Below are 18,311 nucleotides of genomic sequence, written 5' to 3'. Positions count from 1 at the left end.
CAAGAACACCCTGACACTAAAATACATAATTTGTCAATTACAAATGAAATCACAGAATTCCTTAGGAGGGGAATTCTCCATTGGGAAGTTGGAGTGGGGGTGACTGACACAATTTAGAGGGTTGTGTTGTTACTGCTTGCACGAGCACCCAGCACATCCCTTCTCTCACCCTGCTACCAGCCAGGGGGCAAGTCAAGCCATCTCTGAACACTCTGATTTTCACAGAGCTCTGAGCACTGAAATGTAAATTACATTCACTCATCTTCAGATCATCCCTATGAAGAATTATAACCCCAGCTATGAGCCACAAATGCTAGGAAAAGTTCTGGTGGTGCTCCAAAACCACGAAAATGCATCTGATGCCTGAAAACCCTTAAGTGCAGCTGCGGGGAGCGATGTGTTTTGCCAGTGCTTCCACGCAGGTATTGACTGGAAGTTTATGGCTGGTGTTCCCTTTCTCAGGGTGCTCGTGTGGGGCTGGGGAAATCCCCACAGCTGCAAAACAGCAGCTGAGGGAGCAGGAGGATGCTGTGGCATCTCTGAAGCATGATGCTTTCCCCAGCATTTTTGTTAGTGGAAACAGATACGAGTCAAAATCCAGCCAATTTACAGCAGGCAAAAAGGGGCAAACTCTGGAGAATGATAAGCAAGGCTATGAATGTGCAAAACAGCAGCTTAACGGCATATTGAAGTTTCTGCTTGAATTCTTGTCCTTTGAAAGAGGAATTAAAACAATGTGCAATCATCTGTGCAGGCTTCACCTCAAGTGGGGAAGGGAGCACAATAAAACCTTCTGTTAAGTGCAACTGCCTGACACACAGGCTACCTCAGGGACACTAAACTGGTTCAATGTGGATACAACATACCTGTTGGGATAAACGCTGCATGTTGCTGCAACTGAGCATTGGCAAGAGCCTGTTGATAGTGCAAGACACTGGGATTGAAAACGGCACTGGCACCATTGCTTTTTTCAAGTGCTTGTCTCTTTGGTAAAGGGTGAAGAACACCAGGAGGAAAGGCCTGTAAATAAGAAAGTTAGTTAAAATGGCTCAATTTTTAAGACCTTGTCCGTAGCATATACATAAATACAAAAACTTAGTATTTTTAAAAGCAGCTAAAGATGCCTCGCCATGCATATTAACTCAAAGCACAGCAATGTAAAATGAGTGAAATTTTGTTATTGGTAGCAAAAGCATGGTACTATTAACCTAGAACTGTAGCAGCACAACTACTGAAAAGAAACGTTTGCTTTAAAGCAACGAAAATAGCATTGCCTTTAAGTAGGTTTTCAAATATTACAGGGAGAAAAAACCACTTGTGTTTCATTGCCAAGTATTTTCTTTTATTTTTAAATTTAAATATCGTTTCCTATTATTATACAGATTAATGGATTACGTTACGCATTTTCAATTACAAAAGCAGTTTTATCTCAATTTGACTTTTCATGAGAGATTTAAAAAAGATGAAACTGTGTTAGGAACCAAACTAAATCGTCTGCGGTCTATTACATATGAGAATGAGATGGATAAATAGAGCTTCCGGTAAATTAATGAGTATGTGAAATAATTTCCGGTTGATGTTTGAAAAGTAAAGCGATACAAATTTCATTAGTTGCTTCTCTGAAGGAAAAAAAAAAAATTATAATAAAACCAAATAAAATAAAAAAAAAAGCTACATGCAAAGCAAAAGGTGAAAGGTCAAAGTACCAGGTCTACAGTTGCTTCGAGAGGTCGCTTCATTGCTTTGGCAGTCGACTGAGTCTTTTAATAACAGGCAGCGAGCACATGATGGCAGTGGGCCAATGGGAGTCAAGCGAATTAACATACAGGTAAACAGCAAGCAGAGGTGCGTCATGGGAACGGCATTGCATTTGTGGATAGGTGAGAAGGAAAAAAATATTCTGAATGCAATATACAACATACAAAACACTAGGCATGCACAACAACAAAAATGTCTTCTAAAGAAATGAATATTACATCTTGAATTAGTACCGAAGCAAAAATGCATCTACTATACCTTAGTTAAAAGCATAATAAGAGAGTAAAATATAGATGTTTGAAATTCAGGAAAGTTGAGTAAAACAGCAGCTTGCAGACACTATTAAGCATCATATAAACACTTCACAGAGATGCAGAAAGTTTTAAGGATACACCTATTGGAATTTCTGATAAGTCAGTTCGGTCACATTTTGAAGTGGGAAAATTGATTTTGGTGGTTACATTTTCAAATACAAATCACTAGTGAAAGTTGTAAAGCATTACAAATGCTATTAATATCAGTGCTTACAAGGTGAGTGTCTTTTAATTTAGAGAAGTGAATCATTCAATGGTCAAAATGAAGTTCTCCTTTGCCAATACAAAACACAGTAGTATGTCCAGTTACACTAACTTATCATTAATTCCTTTTCTTTTCTTCTACAGCTGGGGCATTTTTCTAGATTTTTTAATCTTGTAACTTACCACATTACATTGAGAAGGAAAAAAGTCTTTCAGAACTGAAAACATACTTTCTAAATTTTACTATAACCTTCAGGCACAGGGAGTAAAATTGGGCTCCCAGTTCATAAGCCAACATTAACATGTGAGTTATGATACTAGCCCAGCATTATTAATTTGTCAAAAGAAAGTATTTAGGCATAGTACACAGGCATATACATTTATGTATTCTTTCATAGTAAATTCAAACTTATGGCTGATATGACTGCATTCTGTAAAAAAAATTCTCATATAAAATATTACTTTCAAGTTTTATAGGGTAAGTAATTCTTACAAACCTTTAGAAAGGAAAGAAAAATTTGCTTGGAAATTGAAATGTTTACTTTTGTTTTTTAAACACAGGCTGATATTTAGCTCTTTTTAGAATATGCAGATGATGTTTGAAATCAGTATGTGGAAATAGGGAATAAAAGTTGAAGTGGAGGAAGACAACAAGGCTTCAAATGCCTGCAAACACCTTGTGTTCATAAGTTGATCAGGTGCCAACAGGGTATTCTGCATGACAATCCTCATTTTACTTACTCCTTGTACCTGTCTCTGTAGCATGAGTCTTCTCAACACCCTCCTTGTCTCTTCTTTAGCACCTTTCTGGATTGCATACCTGATCTACAGGATCTGCTCATCTCTCTGGGCCCAAGACCCAGACACAACAAGAAACACCTAGTCTGAAGTGGGGATCTGGACAGACTTCTGTCCAAGCAGGACACTGTGCAGGTACCACTGCCAAGGACATCGCTCCACTGCCTGGGGCACAGCCTCAGAGCTGCTCTGCCTCCACCACAGAGGGAAGTCTACACAGAGGTGATGCAGCACAACTGAATTCAGCATTCTGCCATGAAGTCCATAAGTTCAAATCAACATCACTAAGAGTAAAGTGTTTCAGTTAATTACCTTTATTATCCAAATACAGATCTTATCTAATCTAACTTGTTAACGTCTCTGTTTATAATTGCCTTTCTCCAGTTTTTCTCCATGCTCTTCTTAATAACACCTCCCTACTTTGAAGCTTTCTTCTGGCTTTCCCCTCATAGTCCCCAGAAAGTTCAGTCTTAGTCTTCCTAACCTGAAGATTTGACTTGCTCTAAACATACTCATCAAATTTGCTTCTATGTAGTCTCCTTTTCAGGCTTTCAAACTGCTCATTTTGCTCTTCTATATTAATATTCTCTTTTATTTCATCCTGATAGTAAAAGCTTCTTTACCTCTTTCTGTTCCATCAGATTATCTCCTTCTCAACATTTGATCTGCATAACTAACAACCAATGAATCAATAGCTACAGGATGGAGAGAAAGAGGATACAAAAAGGAAATAAAGATAATATTAAAAAATCAAATGATCAAACATCCAAGGCATAGTATTTGCCTGCCATATGGCACATCGGTATGCTTTAATGTCTCCTGGAATAAAACAAGATCCACACAGCAGTGGCCTCCATGAATGTGCAAGAAGCTCCTGACTAAACTCAAATGAAAGAAGGAAAGCCCACAAGAGGTGGGAGCAGGGACAGATTGCTCAGGAGGAACAGGGATACAGCGTGAACATGCAGGGATATGTTAGGAGAGTCAAAGATCACCTGGAGTTGAATCTGGCAAGGGATGTGAAAGACAATCAGAAGGGCTTCTCAGCAACAAAAGGAAGACTAGAGAAAATGTGTTTCCACTGCTGAATGGGGCAGGCAACCTGGTGACACAGAACATGGAGAAGGCTGAAGGTTCAGAAAATCCTTTCCACCTCAGTTTTTACTGGCAGGACTGGCCTTCAGGCCAGTGGGAGACCAGTAGGGAAGTCTGAAGTGAAAAAGACTTTCCTCTGGGGGAGGATGATCAGGTTAGGGAACATTTAAACAAGCTGTATGCACCCATAGGAACTAACAGAATGCACCCTGGGTGCTGAAGGAGGTGGCCAATGTCACTGCAAGGTTACTCTTACTTATCTTTGAAAGGTGCCTGTGACTGAGGGAAATTCCCAAAGACTGCAAGAAAGTAAATTACACTCCTATCTTCAAAAAGGGCAGGAAGGGAGGTCTGAGGACTGGCAGGTTGGTCAGCCTCACCTCAGTCCCTGGGAAAGCAATTGAGCAAATCCTCCTGAAAACTATCTGCAAACACATGAAAGCCAAGACAGTGATGGGAAGTAGTCAGCATAGATTTATGACAGGGAAATTGTGCTTAACCAGCCTGACATCCTTCTATGATGAGGCTGGTAAGGTGGTGAAGGGAGAGCAATGGATGTTGTTTCTCTTGATTTCAGAAAGGATTTCAACACTATTTCATCCTCACAGACAGAGTTATTTATCCTGGGCTAAATGGGAAACAGGGAGGTGGACTGACAATTGTCTCACATGCCAGACTCAAAGGGATGTGACCAGCAACACAGAGCCCAGCTGGAGGCCAGTCACCAGTGGTGTGAAACTTGGAGGAATGGTTGATATACAAGATAGACATGCTACTGCTCAGAGGACATAGAAAGTCTAGAGAAATGGGCACAGAGAAACTTCACAAAGTCCAGCAAAAACAAATATCAAGACCTGCACCTGGGGAGGAACGAGGCAGCAGTACATGCTGGGGGCCACAAAGGCTTGGCAGAAAAGACCCTCAAGATCCTGGTGGACACCAAGCCAGCAATGCGCCCTCATAAGCACAGGCAGCTAATGGCATGCTGGGCTACACTGGGAAGAGTATCACCAACAGGTAGAGGGAGGTGATTCTTCCCCTCTACTCAGCCCTGTGAAGCCACATATGGAGCACTCTGTCCAGGTCTGGGCATCCCAGTACACAGGTGTACTAAACACTTCCATAAAGGACCTGAAAAATGATCAAGGGATTGGATTCAGCCTCAAGAAGATACAGGGGAATCCATCAGTGTATACAAATATTTGATTTCAGGGTAAAGATGAAGCCAGTGGTGCCAAGGGACAGGAGAAGAAGCAATGGAAACAAATTTAAATAAAAGGAATTACATTTAAATGTAAGATTAAAAAAAAAGAAAGCTTTTTTTTTTTTTTAACTGGAAGTATGGAGCAGGTTTTCAAGTTATGGAGTTTCCATCCTTAGAGACATTAGTAAACCAAACAGGCACATCCTGTCAATCTCTTCTAGCTCCCCTGCTTAAGCAGGGGAAATGGGCTGGAATATTTTGTACATATTTATCTGCAAAATGTTACCCTGAATTACAGGTCCCTGTTGCCTTCTCCTGTGACATTAAACTGATAACATTTCAATTCTGTGTTTCCAAAGATGCTTCATCTTGCTTTGAGGCTAATGCAACTCTAATTAAGCCTTATTTAAAACCACAGGATATGTATCTGCAACCATTGCTGAAGTGCAAAAAAAATTAATGCCCTCATCTTTTGCCTTTCTTATTTAGTTTAGTGCCTAGAAATATTAAAATCTCTAAATGAACAATAAATATTGCACAACAGAAGCTAAATCAGAATAAAACCCCAATCTTCTCTGCTTTAATTTCCAGATGGTATTCAATTTCTGCAAGCACAGGAAACTTTAACTAAAAATCATCCAATTTGAAACAAAGGCTGTGATACTATTGGGTAAAGAATATTGAAACTTAAGAAATATTCTTCTGTATAATGGTTTACTTTCTTGCATAACTTACCCTTTGTCCCTCAAAAAAGTCTGGTCTTATTCTAATTTGTTAAATACAATAGCTTGGGGTAGTTATGTACTGTACTGTATTGTGTTTCTTGTAGGCCTTTAAACCAGAGAATAACTGTACTGTCTATAACTATTGTATGCACTGCCCACAAGTCCACAAACCACATCTGCTTAATTATTCGTCCACTGCCAGCAATGAGGACAATGATTCTTTGATTTGCTGCCAGCAGTTTTGTCTCTCAAGTCAGATCCTGCATGTTCAATTTATTTAACTTTATCAATATCACTGCAAATTCATCAACTTTCCTGGTAGCAACTGTAAGAGGAATCCAGTCCTGGTGAAGGGGTGGGCTGTCTTGTCTAAACAGTTTTAAGTAAGAGGTTAAAGTATCTGAAAATAAAAGCCTCACTCTCTTTTCTTCTGACTGTAACCACAATATTTATTTGCTAATGATTCCCATTACAGTTTACTACATTAAAACCTCATAATTCAAGTAACTGCCCCATAATAGTGTGAGAGGCAAGAAGTCTCTAGGCGCTAAATGCATCAACCAAAGTTCAAAAACACACAGGCAACACTTTTTAGTCACTGGGGATAGTTGTAGATCTACAGAGGGCAGTTCTTTCTCATCCTCAGGCAGGCACTAATGGTACATCAGATGAGTGTCCTGGTTTTAATACACTACCAGTACAGTGAGACCAAGGTGGCTGGCTGGTTGTCTTGTTTCGAAGGCGGACTGTGCTGATCTCAGTAGAGGTTTCTATTCTACTACTGATCTCTGAAGCAAACGCTCTCTCTTTGCTTTTCTTCCAAATTTCCACATGTATATCTGCCATCAAAGAGCTAAAACAGCATATGTGTCCCTGTTTTCCTGGGAACACTGAAGCTTATCAGTTTTGTTTCTGTTTGGAAATACTAGAGGCAAATTTACATATAATTAAGGCATAGAACAGAAGTGGTATAGAGTGTCATTTGCTTCACTGTCTTGAATAGAAAACCAGCATTAAAACAAGGGCATAAAGAAAGGAAAGTGCTTTCTCCCATCAAGCAATAGTAATAATTTTACAAATTCTTATCTTTCACCAAAATAAAAAAAGGATAAATTAAAAAAAAAAAAAAGAAAGAGGCAAAAGAGAAAAGAAAGTATAAGCAAACAGCATTAAATTGAAGCAAAATAGGCATCAAAAAAAAGGCAGCCATACATGCCTGCACTTACCATCACAGTCGCAGCTGCCGCAGCTGCCTGGGCTGCCACTGCAGCCTGGTTGGCTTGGTGTTGCGCCGCTTTGATTTTGGCCTGCAAATGTGCAGGAGGGTGAAAATACTTGCATTTCTCCCTCATGCAACGACCTTTTATGTAATCCATACACACGGTTACGGTGTTGTCATTTGTGTCAATCATTGTGCTGTCTGCCGGATGCGCAAAGCGGCAATCAGTCTCTCCACGCGCACAGTTCCCCCGCTGGAACTCCCTGCACACCTACGTGCAAAACAACACACGTTGCAGGGGCACAGCTCGGTGCAGCGTGAAAGGGCAGGGAGTGTCCCATGTCCCCAAAAGACAGACCTGCCCCCTTCCCCCCTTAGTTCAAGTTTTACAGCAACTTCAATTCAATAAAGCTTTTGGTGGGTGAGGCGAGTGCACCTATTTCATCCTTATGTTCTTGGCTCCTCAGGTAGCTCTCTAGTACTGTGGCTAAATAACAGAAGCATTCTCAAATGCCTTTCTTTTTTCCTGTCTAAAAAGCAGCTGGGAAAGATACTTACTTACGTAACTGCTCCTGCAAAACTAGCTGGGAATCACAAAATATTTTGTCTCTTTCTGACTACACTTTGTATTCTTGCAGGTGGACTGGTAGGGAAGGAGTTCCTCTTGCTGAAACCCAGGGAAAATTCACATCAGATGCACTGCATTTTTATGGAGTCTACAAACAAAATAATTTTAAAAAATGGGCAGAATGAACACACTGACTTTCCTAAGAAGAAATGTGCTCTAGACACTGGTGCTTAGGTTTTTGGGAAAGGACATTCATTTCTGCTGGAGTCATTTGGCCTCCCTGTGTACTCAGATCACAGATTCCACTGAGTCCAGCCACGCAGTGATCCAGCAACAGCTGGGAGGCTCTGCACATAGCTGGGGGCTTGGCCCTTCAGCCTGCTGCTGGGTTGGTAATATTCCACATCCCCATTGGCAGCTCAGGCTGAAGGGCTACACCATTCCCCTAATATCAATCCATAAAGCTATAAAATTCCCTTATTATCAGTGCAGAAAAATCAGGAAAATTATTACTGAAATAAAAAAATGTGGTTGTTAGATATTTCATCAAGGGATGCCTTTACAGGCATGGGTTGAAGTTTTTTGAGATTATGAACTTTACAAAAAAAGAAAACTCACGATGTCTGTGTATTAAATATAAGCAAAAACACTACCTTAAAAATAACAGTATTCAATTACCACTGGCTGCATTGCAGAAATCCTGCCTGGTTACAAGTTTTCTATCTGTAGCAACAAAATGTAAGCTTTTCTTCTAAAACAACAGTTATACCCTCCAAGATCTCTCACACAGCCTAACAGAGAAAGTGTTTCTAGTCCCAGTGGTGTCTAAAGTACCTCCAGTTTATCAGTCCTGAGGAGTTTCTGGGTAGCAGTTGAACTGGGGACTGAAACCGGTGGACTTCCAGGAACAATGACAGGCGGCGTGGGTAGGATCTCAGTCGGGACTAAGCCAACTCCTGGTGTTACTGGCGTTAGGTAAGGAGCAAAGCTAATAGCCGTGTTCGTTCCTATTGTGGGACCCACCGGAAATGTGGGCTGAAAAAGGAAAACACACACCAAGATGAAATTAAAAGCCACTTAATCAATATCTTACTAGTTGTCCTTTGCTTGCTGTTCTTTCTGGCACTCATTCATTTTCTTAAAGAAAAACTTTAAACAGCTGGCAAAATACACAACATCCTCTCTTCTTTTAATCACGTAACGCATTCCAGCAGTACATGAAGAACCACCTTTGTAACTCTATTATTGGAAAAGAGTCTGCAGATGCAAAGGAAGTCCTACTTTGAACCTGAATCTGTGCGGAGGTCCAGCTTACACTGCAGGCTTATTTACGCACCTAAATGTAGAAATAACATAGACTTTATTGCTTTTTCTCAATTCTTGTTTTCCTTGGTAAAACAGGCTGTTTTTCAAAGTATTCAGATTTCATAGCTGAAGCGTTATTCACTATATTAAAGCCATATTTCTAATAAGAGTTCTTATAATGAGCTCTTTGGCATGTAACTTCCAGTATGTTTGCATACTGTATTTTGCCACCTCCTGCAATTATGTTACTGTATCTCACACACTGAAAAAACTCAACTCTGCAAACGTTTGTGTGCTCAGCTGTCACCAATGGCAAGCAGAATAAATATTATAATCTCAGCTGGACACAATATTTAGAAAGGGATTAATAAAGCTTATATTAAGTCATAATATGAAAAACTTTGATTTGAGGGAATGATATGGGTCTAAAAATCTTGTTTTGTTCCTTCCTACAGTGAGTCAGTGAAGTCATGACCAGAAGAAAGAGCATTTGTGTGATGCTACAACAGCCATGATGAAGCAGAATAGTGGGTTTGTTAACACTAGCTCCACAAGGGGTGGAGGCAGAACATCACCATGGTCAGCTCATGCTCAGACCTGGAAAGTGCTTTAGTTCTGCAGTGCTGAGTACTCCAGAGAGTGAAGGTATAATTATAAATGAGGAAAAACAGGACACATCTCTGATTAGCTTTGTCAGAAATTAGGTTTCCAAATAAGCCAGCAGCTAGAAACACAACAGCACAACACTAAGACTTCAAAACACTTTAACAAAGGAGAAGAGTCTTTCTTGCTAAAGTGGCCTGCATGACACAAAGTACATAGAAAATACACAAAAGAAAACACAGCACCTAGAAGGCAGCTTTTTTCTTTTTTGTTTGTGTTTAGTTTTCTTGGGATTTTTTTGTCTTTGGAACCAATTACTAAATTATAAATAGATGTGATTTAGTACCAATAAGATGCTCTGAGTATACAGATTAGCCAGGATAACCAATTATACAGAAATGCCATCTAACTGCTCTTAAGAGTTAAAAATATATTATGCTATGTTCTAATCAGTGATCAAATCTGCTTGATATCAAGCAACCTAGTTTATATGTCAAACAAGCTAAATTCTGAAGAGCATAATAATGAACATTTATATGAAACAATGGTTTGACTATGTTGAAAACAGTACGTGTTATGTGAAGTATAAATAACAGCTTTGTGCCAGATATAATTTTAAAAATAAATCCACTCATCAAATGACTTCTATGAAATTTTCTTTCACTTTTTATCCATTTGGTCAAGGCTGAGTCATCTTAATCTGGCAATTTATGTGAGACAGACCTGGCATTTTTATCACAGCAATCAGTACAGAAGACATTACGTCAATGAAATTGTAAAGTTCAAATGATGAAATGGATGAGAAGAAAAAAAAGCATAATTTTGCCACTTGAATTCTTCTCATAATATTAAGCAGTGGAATCTATTACTTCATCACAACTTTTTCTGGTAAAAACTCAAGCAGTAAATCCCCAGGAAATATCAAGACACATTAAGAGGCCAAAATGATCAGATACAATCTGATGAACATGTACCAGAAATTCAGGGAATCCCGACACTCAAAGCCCAATCCCAACTGACAGTACATGTATTGAGTCTAAAAAGGCATTACTGAAAAAGGCATCTGGGGTGAGCTTCCTGGAAGCAAATGCATATGTCTTCTTCTGAGATACCTACCCTTGACTTCTGTGGTAGCCCATGCAAAGACAAAGGCACTTTGAAAACTAAATCATCTAATCCAAATGCTGATGTCTGGAACAAGCCAAGCAAATAGTAATTAGCAGTGCCTATGTCTTTTGATAAACTAAAAATGGACCTTGGAAACTCACTGCAGAAGTTGATGCCAACACTCCAGATGCCTCAAGTTAGACAAAAAATCCCACTCTAGTGGGATGCCTTACACTAGGAATTTAGATTGAAAAAACATCATTAGCAGCCATGTGTGGAAAGTTTAACTCGGATTACTTGCCAAACCTGCTACACTGAGAAGCCCACCTGCAAGGCCTGCCCAGAGCAACTGATCACTTTAGTGCATATCCAAAGATGCTACTCATGCATGCCAGACTCTAGTTCGCTATCACCTCCTGGATATGAAGTATCTCAGGCACCGTGTGAATCACCTCGAGACAAAACACTGACTTTGTGAAGTGCGTGCACCACCAATTCTCTGTCTTGACCTCACATACTTCAGACTTCAACAGACTATGAAAACAATAATCATTAACGTTTGTTCCTGGTACTGAGAATAAATAATTTTTAAAGCCATTCAGACCCATAGACTCCTGAGAAACTTTGTGTTCCTACTCAAATCACTTACTAGCAAATTATTGTTATTACACAAATTTCCACCTCCAGAAGGATTATAGGTAAAAATCTTACAAACATGACATGAAATGCATTAAGGGGGCAAAAAAAGAGGGGAAAAAAAAGCAAATTATTATGGCATTAAAGAAAAATACATCAAGTCTACAGCAACACTCCATTAAATCTTGATATGCAAATATAAATGAGCATATGTCCAGCATCTTAACCATTCCTTAAGTAAACAGACAGGGACTATTTTTATTGATACTATTTAGACAACTTTTGCAGGTCAATGGAGTCTTCAACTTTACTTACCATTAAGACCACCAGATAAATATACTTACCACTGGCTGTAGAGGTGTCCCTGGAAACATGAACTGCATTTGCTGGGCGAGCATTGCTGCTGCAGTTTTTTGCTGGATTAAGTTGTTCCGGCCATTGATTTCCAGCTGAGTTTTTAAATGTGTTGGTGGATGAAGGTACTTGCAGTTCTCCCTTGTACAACGACCCTGGAAAAAGAAGTCACACTAATCAGTCGGCTGCTTTTGATGATAGTTCAATGCCTTCAAGCAAAATATTACATCATAAACTAAGAAAGAAGTAATGAAACACAGGGTGTTTCCTGGGAACTATGTAGAGGGCTGAAAGGAGCTGATGGCCTTGAGCTCTGCCTCAGCTCACCACCTCTGATTGATCATTAAGGCTATTAGCCACAGAAAAAAAAAGGAGAAAGGCTGTGAATCAGCAATTTCGTTGGTAAGTACAGATCAGTGTTGTAAAATTAATAATCTCAGATCTGTCCAGACTGGCTGAACTGCCTCTCATGACATTATGGCTCGAATACCTGATGTTATCATAACAAAAGTTTTTTTATCAAATGACATCATATGATGAATAACAAATTGAAACCTTCTTTAAGAGAAATGCAGCTGTTAAGTACATCATATTAAAAATAATTGTGTGATCATGGCAGGGAGGATCTAAAGTTGCCACTCTCTGCTTGTGTTCTCTCATACATTCATCCTTATTCCAGTTCATTGCCTTCCAGCCTCCTGTTTTTATTACATCAGCACAGCTTTGAACTATTTCCATTCAAGTATAAAAGAAGTAAAGGTGATTCTTTTACAGCCTAAATTTAGAAGAAGTGCATGGATCTAAATCTGAAGGTACACAGCAAAAGGACAGCTCCAATCAACATGAAAAGAGGAGTTTTTAGACAGTTATGAGATAATAAGAGACTATAAACATATAGATGGGTTGTCATCTTGAGGTGGCTTGGGATGTACAAGCTGACCCCAAACATAGGTAGAGCAGCGTAGGATGCACTGACATATTTTCCCCCAGAAAGGGAAATTGTAAGGTGCACCAGGAGGTTGTGCAGCTGCAGGGCAGGACCTACTGAGATCAGAAGCTCCTTGATGATATGGCTCACAAACAATCACAGAGTTTTAAGAGCTGTGACTAGAGGGCCTAAAGCATTAGTCAAACCACACTGGATACACTCAACTTGTGTAAGTTGTTTCCAAATTGAGAGATTTTTAAGAAGTGCTTTTTAAGCTTCCCATTCACTGGTATTAGGGCTTTACTATTTGTAGACAAGCAGGAATATCTTTCTATAGTCAAGAAAGCATCCAGATCCCTATGCAGGAATATCACCCAGTACAGACATACACTGACTCTGTGTATGCACAGACACACGCTGCTACAAAACTTTCAACAGGCTTCAAAGGTCCCAAAACTAATGTTATTGTTATACTTTTGACTTAGACACCAAAACACTGTGTATTCGGCCTCTAATTTTCTACAAGGATGTCATAACTAGCTAATCAGGGGTGAGTTAAATGTGTTCAGGAAGCTCCTCCTGTGTTGAGGCTGATGGGAATGCAAACAGCTATTTCCACATTATTAAATTATTGAGAACAACCCTTTCCTGAACTGCCCCTGGCTGCTGCTGGGAGTATGCTAAACAGCAGAAGCCAGAAAATGCAAGAAAGCTAAAAATTTAAGAACAAGCAATGGTCTCAACACTCAGGAACAATGGTCTCAGTGCATTTTTAGCTTCCTGCTACAGCTGCAGCCACTTTCAGGACATTAGTCCTTCCTTCTGTTGAGAAAATCACTAATGCTGCTTGATTTAATGAATTACACAAAAGGAACATTACTTTGTCAGCTGGCATGAGCAGAACCAGAAATAGTAATGATTTGATGGACACAAAAGAAAGCTGGCCTTTTCATTTGGGGGCAATGTGGCTTTTACCATCATAATGATAAACTGGAGCAGATTCAGCACAGACAATGAGCACATGTTTTTTTGTTGGCTGATGAGGCCAACTGATTTAGACATTTTTAACTGATAGCTATTTTACCTTAGCCTATTTTGTATATCAACAGCAAATTTAAAAAATTAAAAAAACAGAATCATACCAAACTACTGAATCTGATGGAAATATTCACCTATGGAATCAAAAATTTTCCTTAAACAAGGACTAACAGCAACTCGCATGCACAGTGGCTTCTGAAGTACCTTAAACCTGAAGAGTGCCTTCAGCCAGACCTCCAGTCTTACCTCTGAAAGCACTCAGCTACTGTATACCATCACTTCAAACTCTGCAAATCAGCCCACAGTGCACAAAAGACTGGTTATTTCTGAAAACTTTCAAAATAATCCAACCATACAGAAATGTACTGTCCTCTCAGAAGTTATTCATGTCTGTGCATCGTTTACCAGCTTTTGAGCTCCTGGTTAAAAATGAACGTACCTACTATAAAAGAGTTGTGTGGTCCCACCACACTGCTATAGAAAGCCCTCTAAACAGATCAAGCCTTGTTGAAATTAAATGACTCAAAATAAACTTCAGTGGAATGAGAACTGAAAATAGTGACTAAATTAATCCACCCTCACTACCAAAATTAAATAAATTCTGAGACCGGCTTTTTTACTTTTTGAACCTACAATTATAGCAGGAAAACATCTAGAGGAATTTTTCATTCCTTTTTTCCCAAGTGCTCCATTTCCCAACTACTAATCACTGCACAAACAAAAATTCAAGCCTGAAGTATCATTTCAATCTAATGAAATACTGACTCTGAAATTTTTTGTTTATTAAAAAGGCAACTGTGAAGTCAAACTCACTTGACAGCATATAGCAACCAAAAAGCGTAACAGGCATCTGTACACAACACGCAGGCATATTCAATGTATTGGCTGGGACACCATCAATGAGTTCACTTTGTAAAAAACTATTATGCTAGAAGGCCACATCACAAATGCAGAGACAAAATGAGGTACTTTAACTTTCAGGTACATCAATATCAAGCTTCTGGAGAGAGGCTTGCTTTATTTTAAAACCACAGCAGTTTAGGAGCTGTTCCACAGACACTCAGTCCCTCTGGCACAGGACGGCACAAACTCAGCAGGATAAGGCAGGCGGCAGGGAAATGTAATTGCTTCTTACAGCTTTTAACCTGCTCCCAGATAGGAGTCAGACTCCTGAAACTGAGGCCACAGACAGGCTGGTTTGAAACTGGGTCCCTAGAAACTCCTGTCACCCATGAAGTGAAGGTTATCAACAAGCTCATCATAAGCAGTTGTGCACTTCCCATGGGAGTTCATGCAAAAAAATCACTTTCAATGAGCTGTCTCCTTATCTGCAATGGATAGGAACAATGAACAGACATCAGATTACATTCCCAGAAGTCTATTAACTCCCCTTATCCTGGAGGAATGGTACCTAACTCTGACCTTTTATTTCTTTGCCTTTGTCCTCTACAGCTGTCCAGCACCCCATTTCAGGCAGGCAATGGAAAGTTTTAACAGAAAAACTACTTTTCTACTGCTAATTACTAGAACATGTTGTGCCTCGTGTCAGGCTGTCTCACAAGTTTTATTCTGGTAAAGCAGTGAGAGAGGGAAAGGGTGCATCAAGGAGCTGGGAGCTCAAAGGACTTCAGTGCCCAACACCAGGGCTCAGCAAAGAGAGGCTCCGCTTCTACATGGGCAATGGTCTGGAGAGCTGCTACCCGACCAGCTTAATTTCAAAAACACATCCCTTAACAAGCCATGTCACACCATTGTTTTTTTTAAATCAATAGATTTTACCATTACGAACAATAGGTAGTTTGTCGAAGATCAATACCACAAGACAACCCACAGACTAGAGTATATTAAAAAGCTAGATATGTGCTTAGAATTTTAAATTTAAAATAAGAAAAATTAGGTGAATGTAGAAGTAACACTCCATAACTTTAGATGCTAACACATGCCAAGGATCCACATAAGGATCCATTTTCTATCTTTGAATATTGCATAAATTAGAAACTTCTTTCAGTATTTTACTCTTGCTCTAATAGTAACAATAACAATAATTAGTTTGAGCTGGGGAATTGCTTATGTAGAATAATGAGTTGACTTTTACTTATTGAAATTATCTTTCACAAAAGTACGATGTTTGAACACAAAAAAATAGGCAAAAATAATGTTTCTTCTATCTCTTAAGGCAATAATCAACTAAAGCTTACAGAATTAGTTTGCTCAGGTACAGAATTTCAGGCAATTTATTGATGTTATTAATGGGAAATAACAGAGCATGACTCCCCCTACTCAGATTACACTGTTAAAAAACAGGTTAACCAATGAGAAGAAGAAAGTAGGAGGCATGCTGCCTTGCAAGTGTCTGTCCCTTCTTCCAAACCTCACTCCCCAGGGTGCTTCCAGCTCCTCCAAGCTTCCTACTGTATCCCACCTTCCTCCTTCCTTCTCCCCGAGAGCACCCTCCCTCCTCTCCCAACTACAGGCCAGGAAACAACTCAGAGGATAATTATAACTCGCTGGAGCTGTGCGCGTCCCGAGGAGCTGGCCAAGATGCGCACACTGCTGGCAGACCATGCTCAGGAGCAGCTTAGTGCCCGCTCCTGCCTTTTCCTTAATTGGGTAAAACTTTGGATCTGCCCTCTACCCAGACACTGATTTTTGCATAACCAGTAAGAACTTTGAGATATGCCTTTGAGATGTCTGCTTCTAGCAGCTTTGCTTGAAACTGGCTACATTGCTCAGAAGTTATCAGGGTGAGAGGATGACACTGGCAAAAATATGGACAGTGCATTTATGCAAAACCTGTTTCCTTAAGAAAACAAGCTACACCTAAAATGCAGATGAAATTTTATGAACTCTCCAGACTGAATTCAAGTCTAATGAGAAAAGAAAAAAAGTATATGACTTCCAAGACACAAATGGTTTTAGAAGGCATCTGAGCAACTCGTTCTACAAGAGAAAAGTAGATTTTCTGGTTTCCACACAGACACTATGAGATCCAAACATTTGCTGGAGTTAGAAAAGAGATACCCAAATTTTAAAAAAGTAATAATCAACTAATGCCACAACTATTCCTCCCACTCAAAAAGAACTTTCGCAATTTTCTGCATGCCTTGCACATGCCTGTAAAGATCAGAACACGTTTTAAAACAATAAAGCCTTTGCAGCTGTGGGCACGCTGCTTAGCTAAACATTGCCTACTGAAGATATTACACACTGTTAAAACCCCAGCAGAGTGGGAGCTAGCACAGGACACTGTCCAGGGTGGTGGCAGCACATGGCAAAAATAGCCACAAAGACAGCAGCGTCAGCAGCTGGGGTGGTACCTAAGGCATAAATACATTTTTGGAAGAGTTTCTATCAACAGCAAAAACTGTTTTTTCTCATTTGGGATTCCCCCTCAGCAGCCTCTCAGTAAATTCTGTTTGGGAACATGTGTGGCCTCACCCAAACAATAAAAAATTTCAGTATTACATAAACCAGGAACTTTTAAATTGTGATAATCCTGTGCTCCCCGAGGCTAAAAATAGACCCAGTCAATAGGAGGGCAGGTATTTTGAGATACTTAAGCTTCTGCTCCTATGCATAGACAGCCACACTAGCTCTACCAGCCCAAAACATCCAGTTCAGAAGATACTTTTTCAAATGCAGAAATATCAAAAAGGAAAAAAAAACCCTAAACACTAAATAAAACACTGTGTATTCATAAACAGAGAGGGATGATTCCTCTTGTTCTACAGGATTTGAATGCATGCATTTCCCTACATATTTTAGTACATGAGAGTTCAAAAGCACTTTCAACAGCCATGGAAAACCCTCCGACTCTAGTTTGGACTGAATTAAAAAGCATTTCCATCTAACATCACAATCCATGAATTCAATTTTCCTATGCAGGTCAATCTGCCTCCTAAATTCTCTCAGGAAGTAAAAAACCAGACACCACAGCTCCATTAAAGTATTCCCTTTGCACTTGCTGCAAATATGCAGCACCTCATACAATCGGTAGGACTACACATGCTCATAGAGTTATGCATATGTCCAAGGACTTAGGCAATTTAGTTACGCCTTAGGAATGACTAGTCAGAGATTTAAAAAAATGTAATGTAACATTTTATTTCTTCCTTAAGGCATACTAAAAAAGTTTCATTTTTTTTTCATTTTGCATAATTTCACATCTAGAGTACATTGCCTTGCAAACATATATGCTTATGAAAACACAAGGTTTTTTTAGCCTAAGCAGTATTTTATATAATTTCATAGAAATAAATGGAGATCAGAATAAGATCCCTTATCTTGAAAATGGAGCACACTTGAACTATTTGTGAAATTGAAAAATAATTCAAAAGGACCAAACTGTATTACTAATAGAAATATTAAGCTTTTGAGGGCAAGTTCAAATACCTCAGACTTTGCAATTTGCCATACATCTTATAAACACAAAGATCTAAAGGAAAAAATGTATTT

General features: G+C 39.4%; 1 protein-coding gene across 15 annotated transcripts in view; it reads right to left on the bottom strand.

Moving 5' to 3' along the window:
- MBNL2 (muscleblind like splicing regulator 2) overlaps window positions 1–18,311 on the bottom strand; it is a 106,100-nt gene that overhangs the window by 21,628 nt on the left and 66,161 nt on the right. For 8 of the 15 annotated variants that reach the window (XM_021530293.3, XM_021530291.3, XM_021530295.3 and 5 more), the window contains exons 3-7: window positions 11,881–12,045; window positions 8,720–8,920; window positions 7,325–7,588; window positions 1,707–1,760; window positions 867–1,020 (exon numbers count right to left, since the gene is read on the bottom strand). In XM_021530293.3, coding sequence (XP_021385968.1) covers window positions 867–1,020; window positions 1,707–1,760; window positions 7,325–7,588; window positions 8,720–8,920; window positions 11,881–12,045 — 838 coding nt within the window. The remainder of the gene's footprint in view (window positions 1–866; window positions 1,021–1,706; window positions 1,761–7,324; window positions 7,589–8,719; window positions 8,921–11,880; window positions 12,046–18,311) is intronic. The other 7 variants (XM_021530297.4, XM_021530296.4, XM_021530299.4 and 4 more) reach the window with 1 other exon arrangement.

The sequence above is a fragment of the Lonchura striata genome, chromosome 1, assembly GCF_050655825.1.
Source record: "Lonchura striata isolate lonStrDom1 chromosome 1, ASM5065582v1, whole genome shotgun sequence".
Classification (NCBI taxonomy): Eukaryota; Metazoa; Chordata; class Aves; order Passeriformes; family Estrildidae; genus Lonchura; species Lonchura striata.
Note: the sequence above shows the minus strand (reverse complement) of the source record. Positions and strands in the feature narration are given on the sequence as shown.